The sequence below is a fragment of the Stegostoma tigrinum genome, chromosome 10 (assembly GCF_030684315.1).
Source record: "Stegostoma tigrinum isolate sSteTig4 chromosome 10, sSteTig4.hap1, whole genome shotgun sequence".
Taxonomy (NCBI): domain Eukaryota; kingdom Metazoa; phylum Chordata; class Chondrichthyes; order Orectolobiformes; family Stegostomatidae; genus Stegostoma; species Stegostoma tigrinum.
In genome coordinates this window covers 29521970-29545984 of record NC_081363.1, presented here as the reverse complement: position 1 = coordinate 29545984, position 24015 = coordinate 29521970, and the positions used below count along the sequence as shown (strand labels likewise).

The following is a 24015-nucleotide window of genomic DNA, read 5'->3' as shown; positions in this document are numbered from 1 at the left end:
GCTGGATGACACTTCTTCAGTCAAAATTTTAGTAGTCTTAAAACCTTGAGTTTCCACTGTTTCTCTACATGTAATGTCACATTGTATCGATTTTTAAGGGCAAACCGTGTTGGGGGGGGGGGGGGGGGGGGTTACATGGCTCCAGGTTGGCATAAAGGCCCATGGGGATTAGTGTGGTGGAGTTCATGGCTTGACCTGAGTTGGAAACTAGTTGGCACCAACGCTGTGAAGGATTGTGCGGATGGGTGGCGTGGTGTCATATTGAGTATGAGGAGCACAGCGGTGCGTACAGTGGCATAGATCACGGACATTTGGGATTGTAGGAGGAGCATTGGTTGGTATGGAGGTTAGGAGGGACAATGCGAGGTGGGTAGAGAGGTATAGATTATATGGTGTCATGGAGGGGTGGTTGGGGTCAATTTTTAACATGGGGAATGTGTGGATGTGTGAGCGTTGAGGTCTAGGTGTCTGTTTTTGGTCTTATTATTTAGTTTTTACAGCTGGAACTAAATTTCAAAGCATCAAGGTGGGCCTTTGAAACAAGCTATGTCTTCACTCAACAGCCCTTTGGACTAGCTCCATGCTGTTTCTGTGTCTGTGACTGCAACGCCTGTAACAACTCCCCAGTTGAGCTTGAGGTAGCCATCTTAAAATTTCAATGTAACATGGAGAAACACAGGTATGAAATGGAGAGTGTAAGCTTTCTCATATATAAAAGTTATAGCTTTTGGCAAATGACTGTTAAAAAAAACGTTTCATTTTGTAATTAAAAGTGTCAGAGATTAGAATTGACCAGCTCTTGGAATTTTCCCAGCTCTGTGAATGAAAATTTAACCCTCAATCTCAAACAAAACATTTGAGCATGCAGCCAGAGAAGAATGAAGTTTAAAGTTGAATGTTTTGCTTGGTTAAGAGAGGTATAAACCCGAGTCGGCTGACACTCTATCTCGTTTTTCTTTTCTGTCAGAAAACAAACAGGGATGTAAATAATTTTGATCGAGACTTCACCACAGAAAAGCCTGTACTGACGCCAATTGATGAATCCCTGATCCGGATGATCAATCAGGATGAATTTAAGGGATTCTCATTCGTTGCTGAAGAAGTGGGAGCTTGAAATATGAATCTCAATCCATTGGTGAGAAGACAGTTTCAAAACTCTGACAAGTCCTGGCATAACAGACTTTATCACAAGCAAGTGGAATAGTTATTCCAATGCGATGACAGAGAAAATTTATTCAGGCAACATCATCATTTACAGTTGCTGAAAGAAAACTGGCATGCTATTTATATTGAATTTTGGTGTTGTGTAACTTTGTTACAGTGTGGCTTTGTGTTGTTGTCCATTATCTTTCCAACATTATGAACGTCAGAACAGATTTTCGTCAGTCATTTACAAATAAGTGTTGTTGCAGTGAATCATTACTGAACTGTGCATCTATCTTTTAAACTCAGCCATTTAGATATTTAATGAGCTCTGTACTGATAAGTAAAAACTGAAATTTGTTACAAGAAAGCAATCCTACACTTGCAGAAATGGTAATTGACTCTTTTCAGTAGCACTTTGTTTTCAGGGACCCACCTATTTGTTTATGTGGGGTGGAATAGCTTGCATGCTATTATACCATGTACTTTGCTGTCTGCTTGAAGTAGCCATTTTAAAATTTGGGTGCATTCTGGAGACACATAGATATGGAATGGAGAGTGGAATCTTTCCTGTGCTTGTAAGTTATAGCAGTTGGAAAATAAATGTTACAAAAATGCTTATTTTATATGAATGTGGCATCTAAGATTACAGTTGCCTTATTTTTGGAAATGCACAATCCAGGAGATGTGATGGCATGAGCAACGATAAACTGATGACGTGTAGAGTTTTGTAAACCTGTGCATGGGGATAGGTAGGAGAGTTTCTGCCTGCGCTTGATAATTCAACATCATGAATGACATGTTACTGTTGTCCTGTTCAATTGTACAGTGTTGTGTCTCATTAAAGTTGACCAGACTTTTTTTAAAATGCCGCTTTGTTCTTAAAGGAAACGTGGATTAAGTGGAACCAAAGTAAGTAAGCTTCCCTTTGGTTGGCTGTTTCTGCCACTCACTCTCAATCCACTTTTCCCAATCATTCTTCTTTATTAATTTTGTGTAGATCGCCTACTAATAAGGCATATTCCTTATGGCACAGCTGCAGAGTGTAAAAGCAGTCGCACCCTTTAGCTATGACCACATTCTTAATTTAAAAGCTGTTGCCACTTATACAGGTATCCAAGGGGGACAGTCGGAATAAGAGATACTTTCCTTAATCAGAATAAAATAATGCTTTAAGTTCAATAAGAAGGCAGATAAAAAGTCAACAATAACTGCAATAACAGCTTATATTTGCCCAGCACCTTTATTACAATCAATTGCGTACAGTTCTGGTCGCCACATTATAGGAAGGATGTGAAAGCATTGGAAAGGGTGCAGAGGAGATTTACCAGGATGTTGCCTGGTGCGGAGGGAAGGTCTTATGAGGAAAGGCTGAGGGACTTAAGTCTGTTTTCGTTACAGAGAAGAAGGTTCAGAGGTGACCTAATAGAGACATACAAGACGATCAGAGGGTTATATAGGGTGGACAGTGAGAGCCTTCTTCCTCAGATAGAGATGGCTAGCACGAGAGGACATAGTGTTAAATTGAGGGGTGGTAGATAAAGGACAGATGTCAGAGGTAGGTTCTTTACTCACAGAGTCGTAAGGGCTTGGAATGGCCTACCTGCAACAGTAGTAGACTCTCCAAGTTTAAGGGCTTTTAAATGGTCATTGGATAAACATATGGATGATAATGGAATAGTGTAGGTTAGACGGGCTTCAGTTTGTCTTCACAGGTCGGCGCAACATCAAGGGCCAAAGGGCCTGTACTGTGCTGTAATGTTCTATGTTCTATGTTCTAAGCATCCCAAGGAACATCAAAGGAGCAACATAAAACAAAATATTATCCTATGCCAAAAATGGATGTGTGTTTTGCGGAACTTCTTCAAGGAAAAATGAGTTATGGAGTCAGAGAGGTGTTTGGAGTATATTCTAGAATGCAGGGCCTCAGCCACTAAAGGCTAAGTACCAGTGATGGGCCAATTAAATCTGTGAGCTCAAGAGGCCAGAATTGGAGGAGTGTGGGTATTCTAAATGTTTGTGGCCGTGAGTGAAGGTTTCAGCAATGGATGAGCTGATGTGGGCAAAGTTGGACAATGTTATTTACATACAAACAGGTGATCTTAGTGATGGCGAGGCAGTCTGATCAGGAGGTCATCACAAGGTCAAATTTGACCCAAGATTATAAATGAACTAGTTTCCTCTCAAAGAGTTGACAGGGAGATGGGTGATATTGATAGCAAGAGAGCTGAGTTTGAAACAAAGAGGGGAAAACAATGCCTTCATCCTGCTTCACATTTGACTGGAGGAAATTTCTGATCCTCCAGTCATGAATGTTAAATAAATCAATTGGTTAACTTAATGACAGTGGAGGAGTTGAGAGAAGAAGGGCCTAGGCCCGAAACGTCAGCTTTTGTGCCCCTAAGATGCTTGGCCTGCTGTGTTCATCCAGCTCTACACTTTGTTATCTGAGAGAAGTGATGATGAGTTTGAGCTTCAAAATCAGGATTCATGGAAAACAATGTGCTTTCAGGGGATGTTGTAAAGGGACAGCATGACAATGAGAAATAAGAGGGGAGCATGGATTGATTCTTAGAGGACATCAGAATTAACATGAAGTTGACATTACAGCAGGACTACCTAATCATCTTCAGCTGGTTCATCAATGAACTTCCCTCCATCATAGCTTCAGAAGATGGGATTTTCAATAATGGTTGCACAACATTCAACCATTTGTGACTGCTGAGATACTGAGGTAGTCCATGTCCAAATGCAACAAAATCTGGACAATACCCAGATTTGGGCAGACAAGTGGCAAGTAACATTCATGCCACACAAGTACCAGGCAATGCCATTTCCAATAAGGGAGAGTCTAGCTATCACTCTTTGACATTCAATGGCATCACCATCCTGAATCCCTCACTTTCAACATCCTGAGGGTTACAGTTGCCCAGATATTGTACTGGACTCGCCATAAAAACTGGGGTGATGAGGGCAAAGTCAGAGGCAAAAAAATCCTGCACAAAGACAAAGTTGTCAGAAAATCTTAGCAGGTCTGGCAGCATCTGTGAAGAAAAAAACAGAGTTAACATTTCAGATCTGGTGACCCTTCCTCAGAGCTGATGGTGGCTGGGAAAACGTCAGTTTATATGTAAAAAATTGGGAGGTGGGTGGGTAGGGAGTAAACAATAGGATAGAGCCCAAAGAGAGAGAAAGACAGTTGGACAGACAAAGGAGTTGCTAACGATCAGGCTGAGAGGATGAATCGTCGTTAAGGGGGTCTGTTAATGACTAACCACAGGGAGTGTGTAATGGCAGGCTATGTAGTAACAAGGCCTTGTTTGTGGGATAGGGGGCTGGGACATGGGACACTTTAGGCCCTAAAAGTATTGAACTCATTATTGAGTCCGGAGGGCCTTAGGGTCCCCAAGTGGAAAATCCTGCAATGGATAACTCGCCTCCGGACTCCCTAACACCTGCCCACCATCTGCAAGGCACAAGTCAGTAGTGTGATGGAATACCTTCTACTTTCCTAGATGACTGCAGCTCCAAACCACTCAAGAAGCTTGACACAAATCATAATACAGCAACCTGATTGATTGCCACCACATCCATAAATATTCAGTCTATCAACAACCAATGCTTAGGAGTGGTAGTGAGTACCACCTACTAGATGTACTTCAGAAATTCACTAAAGATCCTTAGGCAACACCTTTCAAACTCACCACTATGATCATCTGTAAGGACAAGGGCAGCAGATACGTAGGAACACTATCACCTGTAAGTTCCCCTCTGAGCTACCCACCACCCTGACTTGGAAATATTTCACCGTTGCATCAGAGTCACTGGGTCAAAATCCTGGATCTTCCTCCCCTACAGCATTGTGTATCTACTTGGACAAAATGGACTGTAACTGGGGATATAGTGTACAGTGATGAAGGTTATTTAAGATTACAAAGGGATTTTGATCATTTGGGCTAATGGGCTGAGGAGTGGCAGATGGACTTTCATTTAGATAAATGCAAGATGTTGCATTTTAGTAAGGCAAACAAGAAGTAGGACTTACAAAGTTAGTGGTAGGGCCCTGGAGAGTGTTGTATAACAGAGAAACCAAAGGGTTCAAGTACGTAGTTGCATCACAGGTAGACAGAGTTGGAAAGAAGACATTTGGCACAATTGCCTTCATTGATTAGAACATTGAGCATAGGAATTGGGACGCCATGTTGCAGTTGTACAGGATGTGATGTGGCCACTTTTGGAGCACTGTGTACAATTCTGTTCACGCTGCTAAGGTAAGGATATGATTAAATTTGAGAGGGTTCAGAAAAGATTTACAAAGATGTTACCAGCACTGGAAGGCTTGACCTATAAAAATGGGCTGGATAGCATAGAAGGTTGAGGGGTGATCTTATAAGAGGTTTATAAAATCATGAAGAGCAGAGATAAGGTTTACAGCAAGTCCTTTTCCCTAGAGTAGGGGAGCCCAAAAGTAGAGGGGCAGAATTTTAAGGTGAGAGGTAAAAAGATTTAAAAGGGTCCTGAGAGTCAACTTTTTCATACAGAGAGTGATTCATACATGAAATGAACTACCAGAGGAAATGGTAGATGCAGGTACTGTTGCAACACTTAAAAACAAATTGGACAAATACATGAATAGGAAAGGTTTAGAGGGGTATGAACCAAATGCAGACAAATGGGACTAGTTTAGTTTGGAAAACTTGGTCACCATGGACGAGTTGGACTGAAGGGTCTGTTTAATTGCTGTATGACTGTCTGACTTTATGAGAGCCAGTACAGGGACAACTAGGGATGAGCAATAGCTAGCATGCCCACATCACAAGGGTGAATAATATTTTTAACAAGACATATGTTGACTGTGATTTGAAAGAGAAGGAAAAAGCTAGGTGAGTGGTGTTCCACCCACGGGAGTGTTGGAGAGAATGGTGTGGTCAATCATGTCAAAGATGGCAGATAAGTCAAGAAGGATGAGGAGGAATAATTTACCTTTATTTATCTACTTGACAGGGAAAAATAAGACACATGATTGAAGATCACTGCACAGCTAACAACTGAAAAGAATCTTGTAAGAAGGAAGTAAAGAGAGCTGAATGGTAGAGACTGGAACTATAGAGTCATACAGAATGGAAACAGACTCTTCGGTCCAACCAGTCCATGCTGACCATAATCCCAAATTAAATTAGTCCCATTTGCCTGTGCTTGGCCCATATTCCTCCAAACATTTGTGGTACTTATCCAAATATCTTTTAAACATTGCACCCACATCCACCACTTCTTCTGGAAGTTCATTCCACACACAAATGCACTCTATGTAAAAAAAAAATTGCCCGCACGTCTTTTTAATTCTTTCTTCTCTCACCTTAAGAATATGCCGACTAGTCTTGAAATCCCCCACCATAGGCAAAAGACACTTGCCATTCCATCATGGTTTTACAAACATCTATGAAGTTACCTCTCAACTTCCTGCGTCCCAGTGAAAAATGTTACTTTGAATGATTAGTAAAATAAACCACAACACCTATTTCAAAGATTTTTTTTTCAGAATAAATCAAACTCTTTTTATCAAACATCCAATGATTGTCACCATATCTCAAATTTTAGTTGCGAAATACAGAATGATTGTGTGCAATTCAGTATTTGTTTTAGATTTTAAAAGGCAGAGGAAAAAGTTGCATTATTTATTGTAGAACTTTTCAAAAAGAGGTCAGCATTTATGTCACACAAAGAGAGTGACTCATCAAGAGCACAATAATTGCATAACTGGTTTTGAGTATTTTACAGGAATAGTTCCAAACAGGTAAGAACAAGCTGACCAGTAAGCAAGTGTCATGTTCTTGAGATGACTTGCAAAGAAAGGTCAATTACAGTTTAGAGATTATAGTCTGAATCTTACCCAGAAATGGAGTGTCTTTCTTGTTGAATTTCTTGGAGAGTTTCGCTTATCTAGGCCTAGTAAGTTTTTCCATGCTAACATCCAAAACTATTTACCATGTCCCAGGTTACAATAGCTTCTCTGCTACTCCCCCACTTGCTGTTGGCAGAAATACTCACCACTGAGTGTTACTGAGGAAATGCTGGGATTCCTCGAGCTAGTCAAACTCAACCAGTCTGAAACCTTCCTGTCTGTTTGTGGACACTCATCCCGGGAACAGCTGAGAAGGGAACATTGGCACACTGCTTCCCAGACATGAAGCTGGAAGTCTTGGTAGGGGGAATGCTGTAGAGGAGAGCCACCATCTCTGACCCAGATGCAGGAGAGGAGGCCACTAAACGAGACCTGCCAGCCTTGTCCAAGGTTGGCAGCTGAGTCTGCATGGTTTTCATGGTCTGGGGGATCACACAGGGGTGTAGGGGAAAAGTTAATGATCTTTTCTGCTCCAGCAGGGTGAGAATCACCATCCTCTATCAGCTAGATCACCCTCTATATCTGCTACTGCTCCCGCCTTGCACCAAGGCTCATGCTTTACCAACCTCGTTACTGATGTAACATCTTCTCTTTTTCACTCTAACCCTAACCCAAACTCAATCTACTCACACACACCACTAGCCCTACATGGCCTCTGCATCTCCTAATTGCGTACTCAGGACACCTCAGCGTCTTTGCCCACCTGCATTAACACTAACAGATGTACCAACTACTCTCAGCACACTCAATCCTTCCCTTTGCCTCATCCCAGGTCTCTCCCTTAATGGAGAACTGCTTCCTTTAGACTTCAAGACATAGCTATTTGCTTGAAGTACATACAGTGCATTTGATGTGTACATAGCTAGCAATAGTGCAGGATGAAATGGAGATAGCCCTGTGCCCTGCAGCAAAATTTGCACCTCCATGAGTAAGGAGTGCTAACAAACCCAACAAGCTGCCCGGCTTTGTGTATACACTAAAAGGTAAGGCAAGCCAAAATTACGGTGAGATTATTAGCTTTAGCTGAGGGGCAAAGCACAAAAGGCAAGGCAAGGTAAAACAAAGATGCTGTGCACATCGAAGTAAGCTCAGAGTAAGAGAACACTAAGAGAGCAACTGAAGATTCCTGAGAGGCACCTTGGTGTAATCCATGAGATGGATGCTTAGCCCTACTCTTTGTGCCCTGGTAGCAACGTTGCAATGAATGGGGTGAGTGCAGCATTGATGTGTATTCTAAATGGATTGAAGATGTGTCATAAGGGTACAGTGAGCCTGGTACTTATCAGATGCCAATGTCCATGGATGGTGACATATGCATACAGTCTGGCCATGGAGCTTGCCCTGAGATGTTGGTGCCTGCTAATTCTCCATATCACTAGCACATTGCTGTTGTACATCATAACTGCATAAAATTATTTGGACAAAGGGAACTTAAAATCTTTTCCTTTCCCAACTGCGCCCTCCCCCCAACTATAATGTTCAACCTTTTCTTAAATTAATCTAATTTCTGGTTTCTGCTATTCTATGCAAAGGCCCATCATATGCATTTTGATTACTACCTGGAGCCAAATTTCACTGATCAGTGTTAACACCTGTATGGCTATGAGGACTTCCAGAGGGAATCAGTGTTGGTCCTGATCATAACCCCAATAATCAACCCCTTGTTATTTTTAAGAGGGACATAATGTTAGGAAGCAAACATCTGCATGTTTCAGACAACAAACCTTTTACAATGTGCCATTTGTGCACAGAACCTTGATTGGCACTTTTGGAAATGATTGATTGGACTTTGCATGGTACTTATGCGGAACATGTTTCCTTGGAATTATTCAAAATATTTATTATTTATAGTCATTGAATCTGTTGCTGATTTCATGCCTTTACCGTATTCTCTAGCTGTGCATTTTCTGTTGTGGTAGCAAAATGTGTACTTTACCCATGTTTATACAGTCTCTCTCCCAGGTCTCCTTCCCACGTGACCACTTTTTTCAAAATGTCAATAGAAACTCTTGCTATCTATTACTATATTTCTTGCTAGCTTTCTCTAACAATATTACATTTCCCTTAATATTAAACTTTCAATAATTCTTGGTGATTTTTAATATTCTATCCAAATGTTTTAATTTGGTACCTACCTTTTTATGAAAAATGTTTTTTTTTTAATTTTTGTGTTGTTTTAAAGTTGCAGACTGAAATTATGAAGTACTATTTTAAAACCAGTGTTTTAAAGGATTGCTGCATGTTTTTAAGAGCAAATAGCCTGATATTTATAGCATGCATTGTGTTAACTGCTTTTTATACAAGCAGTAATTAAAGTGGTTGCGGGTGATTTGATGCCAAGGAATTTAGAGAACATAGAACATAGAACATTGAACATTACAGCGCAGTACAGGCCCTTTGGCCCTCAATGTTGCGCCGACCTGTGAAACTAATCTGAAGCCCAACTAACCTACACTATTCCATTATCATCCATATGTTTATCCAATGACCATTTAAATGCCCTTAAACTTGGCGATTCTATTACTGTTGCAGGCAGGGCATTCCACACCCTTACTACTCTGTGAGTAAAGAACCTACATCTGACATCTGTCCTATATCTATCACCCCTCAGTTTAAAGCTATGTCCCCTCGTGCTAGCCATCACCATCTGAGGAAAAAGGCTCTCACGGTCGAACCTATCTAATCCTCTGATCATCTTGAATGTCTCTATTAAGTCGCCTCTTAACCAACTTCTCTCTAATGAAAACAACTTCTAGTCCCTCAGCCTTTCCTTATAACACCTTCCCTCCATACCAGGCAACATCCTGGTAAATCTCCTCTGCACCCTTTCCAATACTTCCACATCCTTCCTATAATGCGGCGACCAGAACTGTACACAATACTCCAAGTGCGGCCGCACCAGAGTTTTGTACAGCTGCAACATGACCTCATGGCTCCGAAACTCAATCCTTCTACCAATAAAACCTAACACACCGTATGCCTTCTTAACAACCTTATCAACCTGGGTGGCAACTTTCAGGGATCTATGCACATGGATATCAAGATCTCTCTGCTCATCCACACTTAGCATATCAAAAGCCCAGTACTCTATATTCCTGTTACTCCTTCCAAAGTGAATCACCTCACACTTTTCCGCATTAAACTCCATTTGCCACCTCTCAGCCCAGCTCGGCAGCTTATTTATGTCCCTCTCAAACGTGCAACATCCTTCCGCACTATCCACAACTCCACCACAAATTTACTAACCCATCCTTCTACGCCCTCATCCGGGTCATTTATAAAAATGACAAACAGCACTGGCCCCAAAACAGATCCTTGTGGTACACCACTAGTAAGTGAACTCCAGGATGAACATTTCCCATCAACCATCACCCTCTGTCTTCTTACAGCAAGTCAATTTCTGATCCAAACCACTAAATCATCTTCAGTCCCAGGCCTCTGTATTTTCTGCAATTGCCTACTGTGGGGAACCTTATCAAACGCTTTACTGAAATCCATATTCACCACATCAACCACTTTACCCTCATCCACCTGTTTGGTCACCGTCTCAAAGAACTCAATAAGGTTTGTGAGGCACGACCTACCTTTCACAAAACTGTGTTGACTATCCTTAATCAAATTATTCCTTTCTAGATGATTATAAATCCTATCTCTTATAATCCTTTCCAACACTTTACCCAGAACCGAAGTAAGGCTCACTGGTCTATAATTACTAGGGTTGTCTTTACCCCCCCTTCTTGAACAAGGGGACAACATTTGCTCTCCTCCAGTCTGCTGGCACTATTCCTGCAGATAATGACGACATAAAGATCAAAGCCAAAGGCTCTGCACTCTCCTCCCTAGCCTCCCAGAGAATCCTAGGATAAATCTCATCCGGTCCAGGGGACTTATCTGTTTTCACACTTTCCAGAACTGCTAACACTTCCTCCTTATGAACCTCAATCCCGCCTAGTCTAATAGCCTGTATCTCAGTATTCTTCTCAACAACATTGTCTTTTTCCTGTGTGAATACTGATGAAAAATATTCATTTAGCACTTCTATCTCTTTAGCTCCTATCTCTTCGGACTCCACACACAACTTCCCGCTAATGTCCTTGACTGGCCACAATCTTACTCTAATCATTTTTTTATTCCTGACATACCTACAGAAAGTTTTAGGGTTTTCCTCGATCCTACCTGCCAAAGACTTCTCATGTCCCCTCCTGGCTGTTCTTAACTCACTCTTTCAGTCCTGCCTGGCTAACTTGTAACTCTCAAGCGCCCTAACTGACCCTTCACGCCTCATCTTTACATAAGCCTCCTTCTTCCTCTTGACAAGAGATTCAACTTCTTTAGTAAACCACGGTTCCCTTGCTTGACCACTTCCTCCCTGCCTGACAGGTACATACTTATCAAGGACACACAGTCGCTGTTCCTTGAGCAAGATCCACATTTCAATTGTGCCCAGCCCCTGCAATTTCCATCCCCATCCTATGCATCCTAAATCTTGCCTAATTGTCTGATAATTGCCTCTCCCCCAGCTATAACTCTTTCCCTGTGGTATATCCCTTTCCATTGCTAAAGTAAACATAACCAAATTATGGTCACTATCACCAAAGTGCTCACCTACCTCCAATTCTAATACCTGGCCTGGTTCATTAGCCAGTACCAAATCCAATGTGGCCTCACTTCTTGTTGGCCTATCCACATACTGTGTCAGGAAACCCTCTTACACACATTGGACAAAAACTGACCCATCTAAAGTATTCAAACTATAGTGGTTCCAGCCAATATTAGGAAAGTTAAAGACCCCATAACAACTGCCCTGTTACTTTTGCTGCTGTCCTGAATCATCTTTGCAATCCTTTCCTCTACATCTCTGGAACTTTTTGGAGGCCGATAGAAAACTCCCAACAGGGTGACCTCTCCTTTCCTGTTTCTAACCTCAGCCCATACTACCTCAGTAGTCAAGTCCTCAGCGAACGTCCTTTCTGCCACCGTAATACTGTCCTTGACTAACAATTTCACACTTCCCTCTCTTTTACCACCTTCCCTGATCTTACTGAAACATCTAAACCCTGGAACCTGCAACAACCATTCCTCTCCCTGCTCTATCCATGTCTCCAAAATGGCTACCACATCAAAGTCCCAGGTACCAACCCATGCTGCAAGTTCACCCACCTTATTCCGGATGCTCCTGGCATTGACGTAGACACACTTCAAACCACCTCCCTGCCTGGCGGTACACCCCTGCGACCTTGAAACCTTATTTGAGACTTCACTACTCTCAACCTCCTGTACACTGGAGCTACAATTCAGATTTCCATACCCCTGCTGAATTAGTTTAAACCCTCCCGAAGAGCAATAGCAAATTCCACCCACCCCACCCCCCCCCCAAGATATTGGTGCCCCTCTGGTTAAGGTGTAGACCATCCCTTTTGTAGACGTCCCACCTTCCCCAGAATGAGCCCCAATTATCCAGGTATCTGAATCCCTCCCTCCTGCACCATCCCTGTAGCCATGTGTTCAACTGCTCTCGCTCCCTATTCCTCGCCTCGCTAGCACGTGGCACGGGTAACAAACCAGAGATAACAACTCTGTTTGTTCTAGTGCTAAGCTTCCACCCTAGCTCCTTTAATTTCTGCCTCACATCCCCATCCCTTTTCCCACCTATGTCGTTGGTGCCTATGTGGACCATAACTTGGGCTGCTCCCCCTCTCCCTTAAGGATCCTGAAAACATGATCTGAGACATCATGGACCCTGGCACCTGGGAGGCAACACACCAACTGCGCGTCTCTCTCATTCCCACTGAATCTCCTATCTGTCCCCCTAACTATGGAGTCCCCAGTGACTAATGCTCTCCTCCTCTCACCCCTTCTCTTCTGAGCAACAGGGACAAACTCTGTGCCAGAGACCTGTACCCCATGGCTTTCCCTGGTAAGTCATCCCCCCCAACAGTATCCAAAACGGTATACTTGTTATTGAGGGGAATGGCCACAGGGTATCAATGCACTGTCTGTCTGTCCCCTTTCCGTCCCCTGACTGTACCCCATCTACCTTTTTCCTGTGCCTCCCTGTAACTCCTCTCAAGTAACTCCTCAGTCTCCCAAATGATCCAAAGTTCATCCAGCTCCAGCTCCAGTTCCCTAACGCGGTTTCTGAGGGGCTGGAGTTGGGTGCACTTCCCGCAGATGAAGTCAGTGGGGATACTGGTGGTGACCCTTACCTCCCACATTCAACAGGAGGAGCATGCAATTGCCCTAACATCCATTCCCACTGTTCTGAATTCCCAAAGAGACTGTTGAAAAACAAACTAGTAGCCTTACCAAATCGACGCTCAGAACCTTTTGTTTTGGTTGGAGGAGGTGGATGGGTGAGAGACACTACCTAGGTAATTTTTCAGGTAAAGCAACCGCCCAAATATATTACCTCACTTAGTCAGCTGTCCCGTGTCCACTCCTGCTCAGTGCGTGCTCCGCCTATTCACAAGGTAAGTTCTTAAAGGTTTAACTTACCTTCCCGGCGGCCCCCGGTCCGTGCTCTCACTGCTCCCGATGCTGCTGCAAAAATGCCGCAGTCTCACGAGGTAAGAGACTTTTATAGTCAAAAAGCTTACCTTCCCAGGCTGCCCTCATGCTTCCTCTGGACTCCCGCTGCTGAGACAACTGAAACGATAGGGGGGAAGGACAGTTCATTAGCAACTAGTAACTAGTAACCAGTTATTTATGACTTAAGCCTTTTGTCTGTCAATAACCGATTGATATTCAGGTAACTGAACAGCTTGAGGCTGAGAACAAGAGACAGAGAAAAGTCATTTGATCTCCACCAGCTCGGGAGCTATCTCTCTGTTCTCTGCAGTCAAACATAATTTTAAACCTCAAGAAAACCAGTTCCTTCAGTTGTTGTAAGTTGTGACTCTTAACTGATAAGTCAAGACCTTTTATAAGCAAATCATCCACCCTGTGCCTCTTGCATGCCAATGGAAGAAATGGGAGAAAGATGAATGAAAAGCCACATTCCTACTAGCTGAAGGACCATATCAGCAACCCTTTAATATGAATCACTGAACTTTCTCCCAGTTTTCCTCAGCATAACCTATTTGTTACTATGTGTGTGAGCTAAATATGTGTTTCTGTGTAAGGAAGCATTTATAATGGGCTTGGATTTGTCTTTCTAATGTTATATTCAGATATTCTATAACTTTGTTTATAGCTAATTTAATTTAATTATGTGTAATAAAAAATAATTCTTGTTAAGTGCAAACATCGGGTCCAGGTTTTCTAACAGCCCTAGTCTGAAAATCAGGTAAACTGGGGAATTTTTTTGTACTTATTTTACCATGTTGACCTTTTGTAACAACCGAGTGAAGTGTGGGGCTGGACTTCCAGTGAACTATGTAGGTTGGATGTAAATTGGATAGTTATTTGCTTTTTCTTTCAGTTTGGTACTATCTTTAACTTGTTTTTTTAAACTAACTACAGACGGTGAGTTCTCTCTTAGGAATTTTTATTTTCTTACTGGACTGTATCTAGAACATAGAACATAGATTTGTAGCTCAGGTTGAGGTTCTGGATGTGAGTTTGCTCGCTGAGCTGGAAGGTTAGTTTTCAGACGTTTCGTCACCATTCTAGGTAACATCATCAATGAGCCTCCGGTGAAGCGCTGGTGTTATGTCCCGCTTTCTATTTATCTGGTTAGGTTAATAATGGTGGATAGTAAAATGTTGGTTTATATGCAGAAGATAGGGTAGGGGATGGGCTAAGCAGCAAAAAATAGGTGAGCATTGAGCCCAAAGAGAAAGAAAAACAGTTGGACAAATAAAAAACGGATAACAGTCTGGCTAGGATGGTGGATAGCTGCTAATGGAGACTATAAATTGCTAAAGAGAGATAGTGTGCAACAGTAGACTATGTGATAACAAGGCTTGGTATGTGGTGCTGGGGATTAGGACATGGGAGAGTCTAGGCCCTAAAATAATTGAACTCACTGCTGAGTCCGGAGAACTGCAGGGCCCCCAAGCAGAAAATGAGTCATTGTTCTTCAAGCTTGCGTTGAACTTCCCTGGAACACAGCGGCAAGCCAGAGACAGAGATGTTGGCCAGGGAACAGGGTGGTGTGTTAAAGTGGCAGGCAACAGGAAGCTCAGGGTTTTGTTTAGCAAGCAGTCACCCCGTCTACATTTTGTTATCCTAATGTAGAGGAGACTGTATTGTGAACATTGGATACAGTAGACTAGATTGTGTGAAGTGCAGGTAAAAATGCTGCTTCACCTGGAAGATATGTTTCGGCCCTTGGATACTGAGAGGCAGGAAGTAAATGGGCAGGTGTTACAACTACAACAGTTGCAGGGGAAGGTGTCATGAGGCTATGAGGTGGTGTTGGGATTGAAGGAGGAGTAGAGGGAGTTCCAGGGAGTCCCAGAGGAAACAGTCCCTACCGAAGACAGACAAGGGAGGTGAGGAGAATATATATCTGGTGATGGCATCTCGCTGGAGGTGGCGGAAGTGGTGTCTGATGATCTTCTGATGTGGTTGCTGCTGGAATGGTAGGTAAGGACAAGGGGAACCCTATCAATGTTGCAGGAGGGCAGAGAATGTGTGAGGGTGGAAGTGCAGGAGATGGGCTGGACCTGGTTGAGGGCCCTGTCAGCAACTGTGCTGAGGAATCCTTGGTTAAGATGGTGGGCATTTCGGAGAGCCCTTTGTCGAAGTTGGCCTCATCAGAACGTATATGATGGAGACAGAGGAGCCGAGAGAATGGAGTGGAGTCTTCACAGGAAGCAGTGTGCGAAGATATATAGTCCAGGTAGCTGTGGGAGACTTTGAGTTTATTGTGAATATTAGGTGCCAATCTATTCCCAGAAATGGAAAGAGAGATGTCAAGGAAAAGAAGGAAGAAGTCAGAGACAGACCAGGTGAAAGTAAGGGCAGGGTTGAAATTGGAGGCGAAATTGATGAAGTTTTCCAGTTTCGGGTGAGCGAAGGAAGCAGCACCGATGATATCATCGATGTATCGGAGAAAGAGTTGTGGGTGGGGGCCGGAATAGGACTGGAACAAGGAATGTTCCACATACCCCACAAACAGACAGGAGTAACTAGGGCCCATGTGTATCCCCATGGTGACCCCTTTGACGGGAAGAAAATGAGAGGAGTTAAAAGAGAAGTTATTGAGGGGGTGGATGGGCTTAGCCAAGTGGAGGAGGTGGTGGTGGGTGGAGACAGTTCAGGCCTTTGCTGTAGAAAAAGACAGCAAGCCCTGAGACCTAGTGGGGAATGGACGTGTAAAGGAATTGCACCGCCATGGTAAAGGGGTGCCAGCTGGAACCGGCAAACTGAGAATTCTGAAACTGGCGTAAAGCATAGGAGGTGGGCAGGGATTGGACCAGGGGAGAAAAAACTGAGTCAAGATAGGAAGAGATGAGTTCTCTGCGGCAGAAGCAGGATGAAACAATGGGTCTGCCTCGGCCCTGTTTGTGGACTTTTGGAAGGAGGTGCAAGTGAGCTGTGTGGAACTTGGGGACGATCACCTCAGAAGCAGTGGGGAGGGAGGGGTAGATTACCAGATAAAATGAGGTCAGTAACCATGTTTGATGCAATAGTTTGATGTGCCATGGTGGGTCATGGTCCTGGAGAAGGTAGAAGAAGGTATCTGAAAGCTGCCGCTCAGCCTCTGCAATGTCGAAGTCAGCACACCAGACTACAACAGCAGCACCCTTATTGGCAGGCTCAGTAACAAAGTTAGGGTTAGATCTTGGCACATGGAGTTCAGTCAGTTTGGAGGGAGATAGTTTGGGTTGGGTAAGGGAGACAGAGAAATTGAGGCAACCGATGTCACGTCAACAGTTCTCAAAGAACAGTTTGAGTACAGGTAAAAAGCCCGAGGGAGGTGTCCGGGTGGAGGGAAAATGCTGAAACTGGGCAAAAGTGGGATAAGGAGAGGACTCTTGTCCAAAGAAATGGGCACTGAGGTGAAGATGGTGGATGAAGAGTTCAATATCATGTCGTGCCTGAAATTTGTTATGGTGGGGCCACAGACGGACAAAGTTGAGACCTCGGCTGAGTGGAAGGTTAGGATGTGGATGGTGAATACCTGACAGGAGGTCAGGTTGGGGGAGCAGATGGAGGCAGAGGGAAGGGGAAGGGTGAAGGTTCCAGCAGGTAAAGGGGATCTCTGCGTTATTGCATCTTGTGGCCCTTGATGCCTGAAAGGAAATGTAAAAGCTTCTGGTAAAATGTGAAAATTAGTAATCATGAAAGCAAGGCAAGATGAAGTGAACTCGTAAATTAGGTTAAAGGCTAGACTATTAGAAATGCAGCGGTAGACATTTAAGCAGATATTTCAACTGGTCCCCAGCACAAAACATAAGGATTCTTTAAAGCGGCACTAACATTACTCCTGTATTGGACCATTCACGGGGGAAACATGGAAATCTTATAACTCTTTTATACCTGGATCTGAGTGCATGAACTACCTAACACATGTTGTGCATTTATAGTGAGTATTGGATGGTTATCTGACTTACAAGCCCACATGGATACATCTGAATTTGCTTACACTCAGCATCCCCAGACTTCCAGTCAGGTTCACTGGATAGCATACGTTACGGAAACCTGGTCCATTTTCCTTTCCTTAATCCTGAAGTACTGAGGATAACATAATTTCCTTGCTGTTGCATTGACTAACAGCAACTAATTCAGGACAGACTAAGACTGAATCTGAAACCTTAACTCAGAATTTCGGATGTTAATTTACTTCAAATGATTCCTTGACATATAATATCTTCACATTATAGCCATGGACTAGAATGGATATATGACTAATATATTCCGAAGAGATCTATAATTTTCTTTGGAATATGTTCAGCTGGTCATTGCAACAAAATATGCAAACAATTAACTCTGTGGCATGGATACATTTGATTATGTCCTTTGAACATAAGTGACTCCACATGGTGACATTAGAGTTGCATGCATCTTGCAGACCCTACTTTCTCCAAGTCAAATCATTCTGGCCTTGAATCACTTTTGCTTCCAAAATTTAAAAGTAGGCATTTGCAAAAGCCCTGGAATTCCCCTTCTAACAGCAGTGTGAGTGTAGCTACACCAGATGAACAGCAGCAATTCAAGAAGACAGCTCACCACCACTTTCTCAAGCGCATTCAGAGAGTAGAAATAGTTGCTGTCCCAGCCAGCAAAACCCATAATCCCCAAAGACCAAAAGAGATGTTTGAAGAATACATTTCTTCATAATTATAAAATCATCATTAAAGATTTTTGTTCTTTGAATGCTTACATTGCACAACCTGAAGAACTATTAAAGGAACTCATTTGAAATTTAAAATAAACATCACTTCATAAAAACAATTACAATAAAGGTTTAAAATAACTCAGAATTCTTTAATGAACCCATTCAGCGATGTTGTTACACGCCTCTGGACCAGGTTAGGCTTGTATCCGGACCTTCTGGCCCACCGGTAGGGACACTACCACAAGAGACCTAACTGAGAAAGCCCTTGAATATTTTTAAGTCAAACTTTTTGAGTCAGGACTCACATCTGAAGTGAGATTTGAATGTTGACTTCCTGGTTCTACATTAGTTACTGGCTCACAAATGCCTGTACCTGCATCCAACAAGGTTCATGTGAACAATATTTATGTCCCTACATCTAAGCCTGAAGATCCGTGTTCAAATCTTACTAGCTCCGATGTACATCAAAACATCTCTGATTAAAAATATTGAATGCCCTCTTACTCTGAACCGATATACAAAGAAATTGTTGCTAGCTGGTAGACAATTCGTCTTTCAATAAAAATCTCTCTCTCAAATTACTTTTTCTTTTATTGATGTTCCGTCTGTATAAGGCTTATCTGACTTTTTCTTATAAACTCTAATCCATCTTGTCAAACTGCAAGAACTGCAGATGCAGAAAATCAGAAACAAAACATGAGTTTCTGGAAAAACTCAGCAGGTCTGGCAGTGTCTGTGGAGAGAAGTCAGAGTTAACATTTCAGGTCCAACAACCCTTCTTCCGAAATGCTCGGCTTTTTCCAGCAATTTCTGTTTTTGTAGGTCTTTTATGTTGTCCTGTATTGTGTTACAATCTGTGTACAAATTGATTTGTGAACGTACTCAACAACGGAATGCAGTCGTAACTCAGAGACGGCCTGTACCACAGCCCACTATCTGACACAATTTGTTGAGGAACATTGCAAGTACTGAATATGGCAGTCGATGCATCAACAGCTTTAGTGGTAGCTTTGATTTATCACAAGAAAGGGAGGTTACTGAAGTAGTTGGTGTCCAGTATGTAATCACATATTTGGATGTGGAACATATCAGTTGCAATCTTGCACCATAACTCAAAAGGAATATGGTGTGCAGTAAGAGATTCTCTTAGTTGTTGAGGTTGATAGAGGTGACATATGGCACATGATTTGGCCAGTTGTTTGGTGTGCTTATTGATGTAAGGACAATATATATGGATTCATGCAGCAATCTGACCTCTTTTCCTGCACTCATGTGGTCAATGTCCATATGGTCTCAATGTAGAGCTTGTGGAATAATGACTTGTTTACGTCTAAAAATTAAGTTGCTGGAGTCAGAGTCAATACAGTGTGGAGTTGGAGGAACACAGCAGGCAGGCAGCTTCATAGGAGTAGGAAAGTCGATGTTTAGGGTTTACGCTCTTCATCTGTCCTGAAGAAGGGTGTAAACGTGAAACATTGACTTTCCTGTTCCACTGATGCTGCTTGATGTGCTGTCTTCCTCCAGCTCCATACTGTAATGACACACTTTGGAAGAGTCCTAATTCAACTCAGAATGGCCAGGAGGAATGTGTCTGCTTAAGGACCTATTGAATCTGTTCAGGCCAACGTTGATGATAATCCTTTTGACCTGTTTTAATTGACCATCATCTGACATATCTTGCTGAATCTACTATGCTTGACTGTAGCCAAGATGCCTAAGATTGACCATGAAACTATCTTTTAACCACAGATTCATTAATACTCACTTATAGATCAACAGGAGTATTTTAGGTCTTAGCAGGATTTGGAATCAGTAAAAGAGTATTAGTAAGTGGTCATTTGGGACCTGGTTTTGTTTTGTACTTCTAAATTGTACCCCTGATTTTTCAGAAGTGGTCATTGGAGTCACAGAGGTTACCTCATGTCAATGACTTTTAACAGATCATTTTTGATGGTTTGTAGTCAGTAAGAGCAATGAAATGTTTGCCAACTAGGTGTGCATTCCAAAGACAGGAGCTTTTCTTTCAATATTGGAGTAGTTTGCAGGAAGGTAAAGGTAGAGTCAGCATATTCCTACCAAACTACAGCACTGCTCTGGCCTTAGAGAGACATGACTGGTGGTGGTTTAGCCTGAGGGGAGAGGTTGAAAATAAGAGCCCTTCATTGACACCTCAGTTGGTGCAGGAATTGATCCCAGGCTGTTGTGTTTACTCTAAGGCTCAAACCAGCTATCTGGCCAACTGAACTAACTGGCCCCACAATGATTGTTAGAGTCAAACACAATAAGTTTGGCATTCTGTTATACCATATTCCGAAGCCTTTCTGAGATGCATTTATTTCCAATATTGTAAACATCGGAGGATCAAAATATTAAAGTACACACTTGCTAAATGCTAAACATTTTTGAGAGACTTAAACATATGCTAGTACTCTTCTTGCAAATACATCATGTGTCTTTCTAGAAAAGATCTAGAAGAGTGAAGACTTTAGGGTCACAAAGTTTGGAATACAGGGGGATAAAAGATTTAAGAAATCAAGCTATCTTTGCCAGTTACATCTGTCTCATGCTATAGGTTTCTTCTGTATATCTTTAAAGATCAAGACTGATGCCATTTGACAAGTTGATGAATTTGAAGAAATTGAATTATTCATGCAAATTTCACACATCTTAGTGATGAACAGACAAGCACACTTCCTTGCTCTTGTTATAAGTTTAATGAGGTTTCTGTCATGTTCATGTTGAGGTCTTTCAAACTCTACCAAACAGAGACAACCTGGTAGATTCTCAATAATGCAATCAACATGTTGTTGGAATACATCACATCTGACACATAATCCAAATGGTAACCTGAGGAAAGAACATGTAATGAAAGATATTCTAAAAATTGTCAATTGCTATCACTCCAGGGAATGTATTGACAAATGTTCATTCTTGGCATTGAGCATGGAAAAATACTTGGCATCCAAGAATTTATGAATAAGCTTTTCCAAGGTAGGAGCAAAAACAAAGTTGCTGGAACAGGTCATCAGGCCTGGCAGCATCTGTGAAGGAGAAAACAGAGTTAACATTTCGGGTGCAGAGGCCCTTCCTCAGAACTCCAAGGTAGGAGTCTTGAGTGGCACCTCTTTAATGCAACATTCTCTTGCCTTTGATCTAAAAATATACGTACAGTGCTTTTATTTGAAACATGGAATGGGATTGAACCAGTCAGCTTGATTCTCAACTTTGTAGTTGTTGATTTGATTCAAGGAATCCAATCCTAGGGATGGGCAAGAAATGCTGGCCAGCCAGCGACACCCACATCCCGCAAATGAATTATAAAAATTACCATTAGAACTTCCTTTGAATGCAACCAAATCCTTTGGGCCCCGAAGAAAACATGAAGCTTTAATTCTGTTTCCTTCTCCACAGACGGTGACAGACCTGCAGAGTTTCTCCAGCACGTTCGCTGACCTTATGGTATTATTGCTAGACTATCAATCCAGAAGCCCAGCTAATGTTCCAGGGCCCCGGGTTCAAATCCCACCACAGCAGATGGTGGAATTTGAATTCGATTAAAAAACAGAAGTCTGAAATTAAGACAACAAAATGTGAGGCTGGATGAACACAGCAGGCCAAGCAGCATCTCAGGAGCACAAAAGCTGACGTTTTGGGCCTAGACCCTTCATCAGAGAGGGAGATGGGGTGAGGGTTCTGGAATAAATAGGGAGAGGGGGGAGGCGGACTGAAGATGGAGTGAAAAGGAGATAGGTGGAGAGAGTATAGGTGGGGAGGTAGGGAGGGGATAGGTCAGTCCAGGGAAGACGGACAGGTCAAGGAGGTGGGATGAGGTTAGTAGGTAGATGGGGGTGCGGCTTGGGGTGGGAGGAAGGGATGGGTGAGAGGAAGAACAGGTTAGGGAGGCGGAGACAGATTGGACTGGTTTTGGGATGCAGTGGGTGGAGTGGAGGAGCTGGGCTGGTTGTGTGATGCAGTGGGGGGAGGGGACGAACTGGGCTGGTTTAGGGATGCAGTTGGGGAAGGGGAGATTTTGAAACTGGTGAAGTCCACATTGATACCATTAGACTGCAGGGTTCCCAGGCGGAATATGAGTTGCTGTTCCTGCAACCTTCGGGTGGCATCATTGTGGCACTGCAGGAGGCCCATGATGGACATGTCATCTAAAGAATGGGAGGGGGAGTGGAAATGGTTTGCGACTGGGAGGTGCAGTAGTTTGTTGCGAACTGAGCGGAGGTGTTCTGCAAAGCGGTCTCCAAGCCTCCGCTTGGTTTCCCCAATGTAGAGGAAGCCACACCGGGTACAGTGGATGCAGTATACCACATTGGCAGATACCACCCAAGACATTTTTCCATCCCTACCCCTGTCTGCTTTCCGGAGAGACCACTCTCTCCGTGACTCCCTTGTTCGCTCCACACTGCCCTCCAACCCCACCACACCCGACACCTTCCCCTGCAACCGCAGGAAATGCTACACTTGCCCCCACACCTCACCCCTTACCCCTATCCCAGGCCCCAAGATGACAGTCCACATTAAGCAGAGGTTCACCTGCACATCTCCCCCCACTGCACCACACAACCAGCCCAGCTCCTCCACTCCACCCACTGCATCCCAAAACCAGTCCAACCTGTCTCCGCCTCCCTAACCTGTTCTTCCTCTCACCCATCCCTTCCTCCCACCCCAAGCCGCACCTCCATCTACCTACTAACCTCATCCCACCTTCTTGACTTGTCCGTCTTCCCTGGTCTGACCTATCCCCTCCCTACCTCCCCACCTATACTCTCTCCACCTATCTTCTTTTCTCTCCATCTTCGGTCCTCCTCCCCCTCTCTCCCTATTTATTCCAGAACCCTCACCCCATCCCCCTCTCTGATGAAGGGTCTAGGCCCAAAACGTCAGCTTTTGTGCTCCTGAGATGCTGCTTGGCCTGCTGTGTTCATCCAGCCTCACATTTTGTTGTCTTGGATTCTCCAGCATCTGCAGTTCCCATTATCTCTGAAATTAAGAATCTACTGATCACCAGGAAATCATTGCTGATTGTCGGAAAAACCCATCTGGGTCACGAATGTCCCTCAGGGTAGAAAATCTGCCACCCTCACCTGGTCTGGCCTACGTGTGACTCCAGACTCTTAGCAATGTGGTTGATTCTCAATTGCCTTCTGAAATGCCCTAGCTAGCTACTCAATTGTACCAATCGCTACAAAGTCACAAAGAAATGAAACCGGATAGATAATCTGGCATCGACCTAGGCACCAGAAAAGATAAAGGAAGAAATATTCCTGTTGACCCAACAAAGTCCTCCTCACGAACATCTGGGAGCTAGTGCCAACACTGGGAGAGCTGTCTCACAGGCTAGTTAAGAAACAGCCTGATATCGTCATACTCACAGAATCATACCTTACAGACAATGTTCCAGCCACCACCGTCACCATCCCTGAATATGTCCTGTCCCACTGGCAGGACAGACACAGCAGAGGTGGTGGTATACAATCGGGAGGCAGTTGCTCTGGGAATCGTCAGCATTGACTCCAGACCCCAGTAACTCTCATGGCTTCAGGTTAGTGATCAGTAGTACTGCTACCAAGTCACTCATTGAAGTCACCCACCTAGAATGCATTTTGTGCCCTTGCCATCCTCAGGGCTTCCTCCAAGTGTTGTCAACATGGAGGAGTACTGATTCATCAGCTGAGGGAGGAAGGTACATGGTAATCAGCAGAAGGTATCCTTGCCCTCTTGTTTAACTTGC

At 43.3% G+C, this 24015-nt stretch overlaps 1 protein-coding gene across 2 annotated transcripts in view; it reads left to right on the top strand.

Moving 5' to 3' along the window:
* prkcha (protein kinase C, eta, a) overlaps positions 1-24015 on the top strand; it is a 239013-nt gene that overhangs the window by 207850 nt on the left and 7148 nt on the right. Inside the window, exon 14 of one of the 2 annotated variants that reach the window (XR_007248298.2) lies at positions 968-1721. Coding sequence is in view for 1 of the 2 variants with exons in the window: in XM_048538173.2 (XP_048394130.2) it covers positions 968-1114 (147 nt within the window). In the remaining variant the exon portion in view is untranslated. Of the gene's footprint in view, positions 1-967; positions 2012-24015 lie in introns of those variants that run through there. The other variant, XM_048538173.2, reaches the window with a different exon arrangement.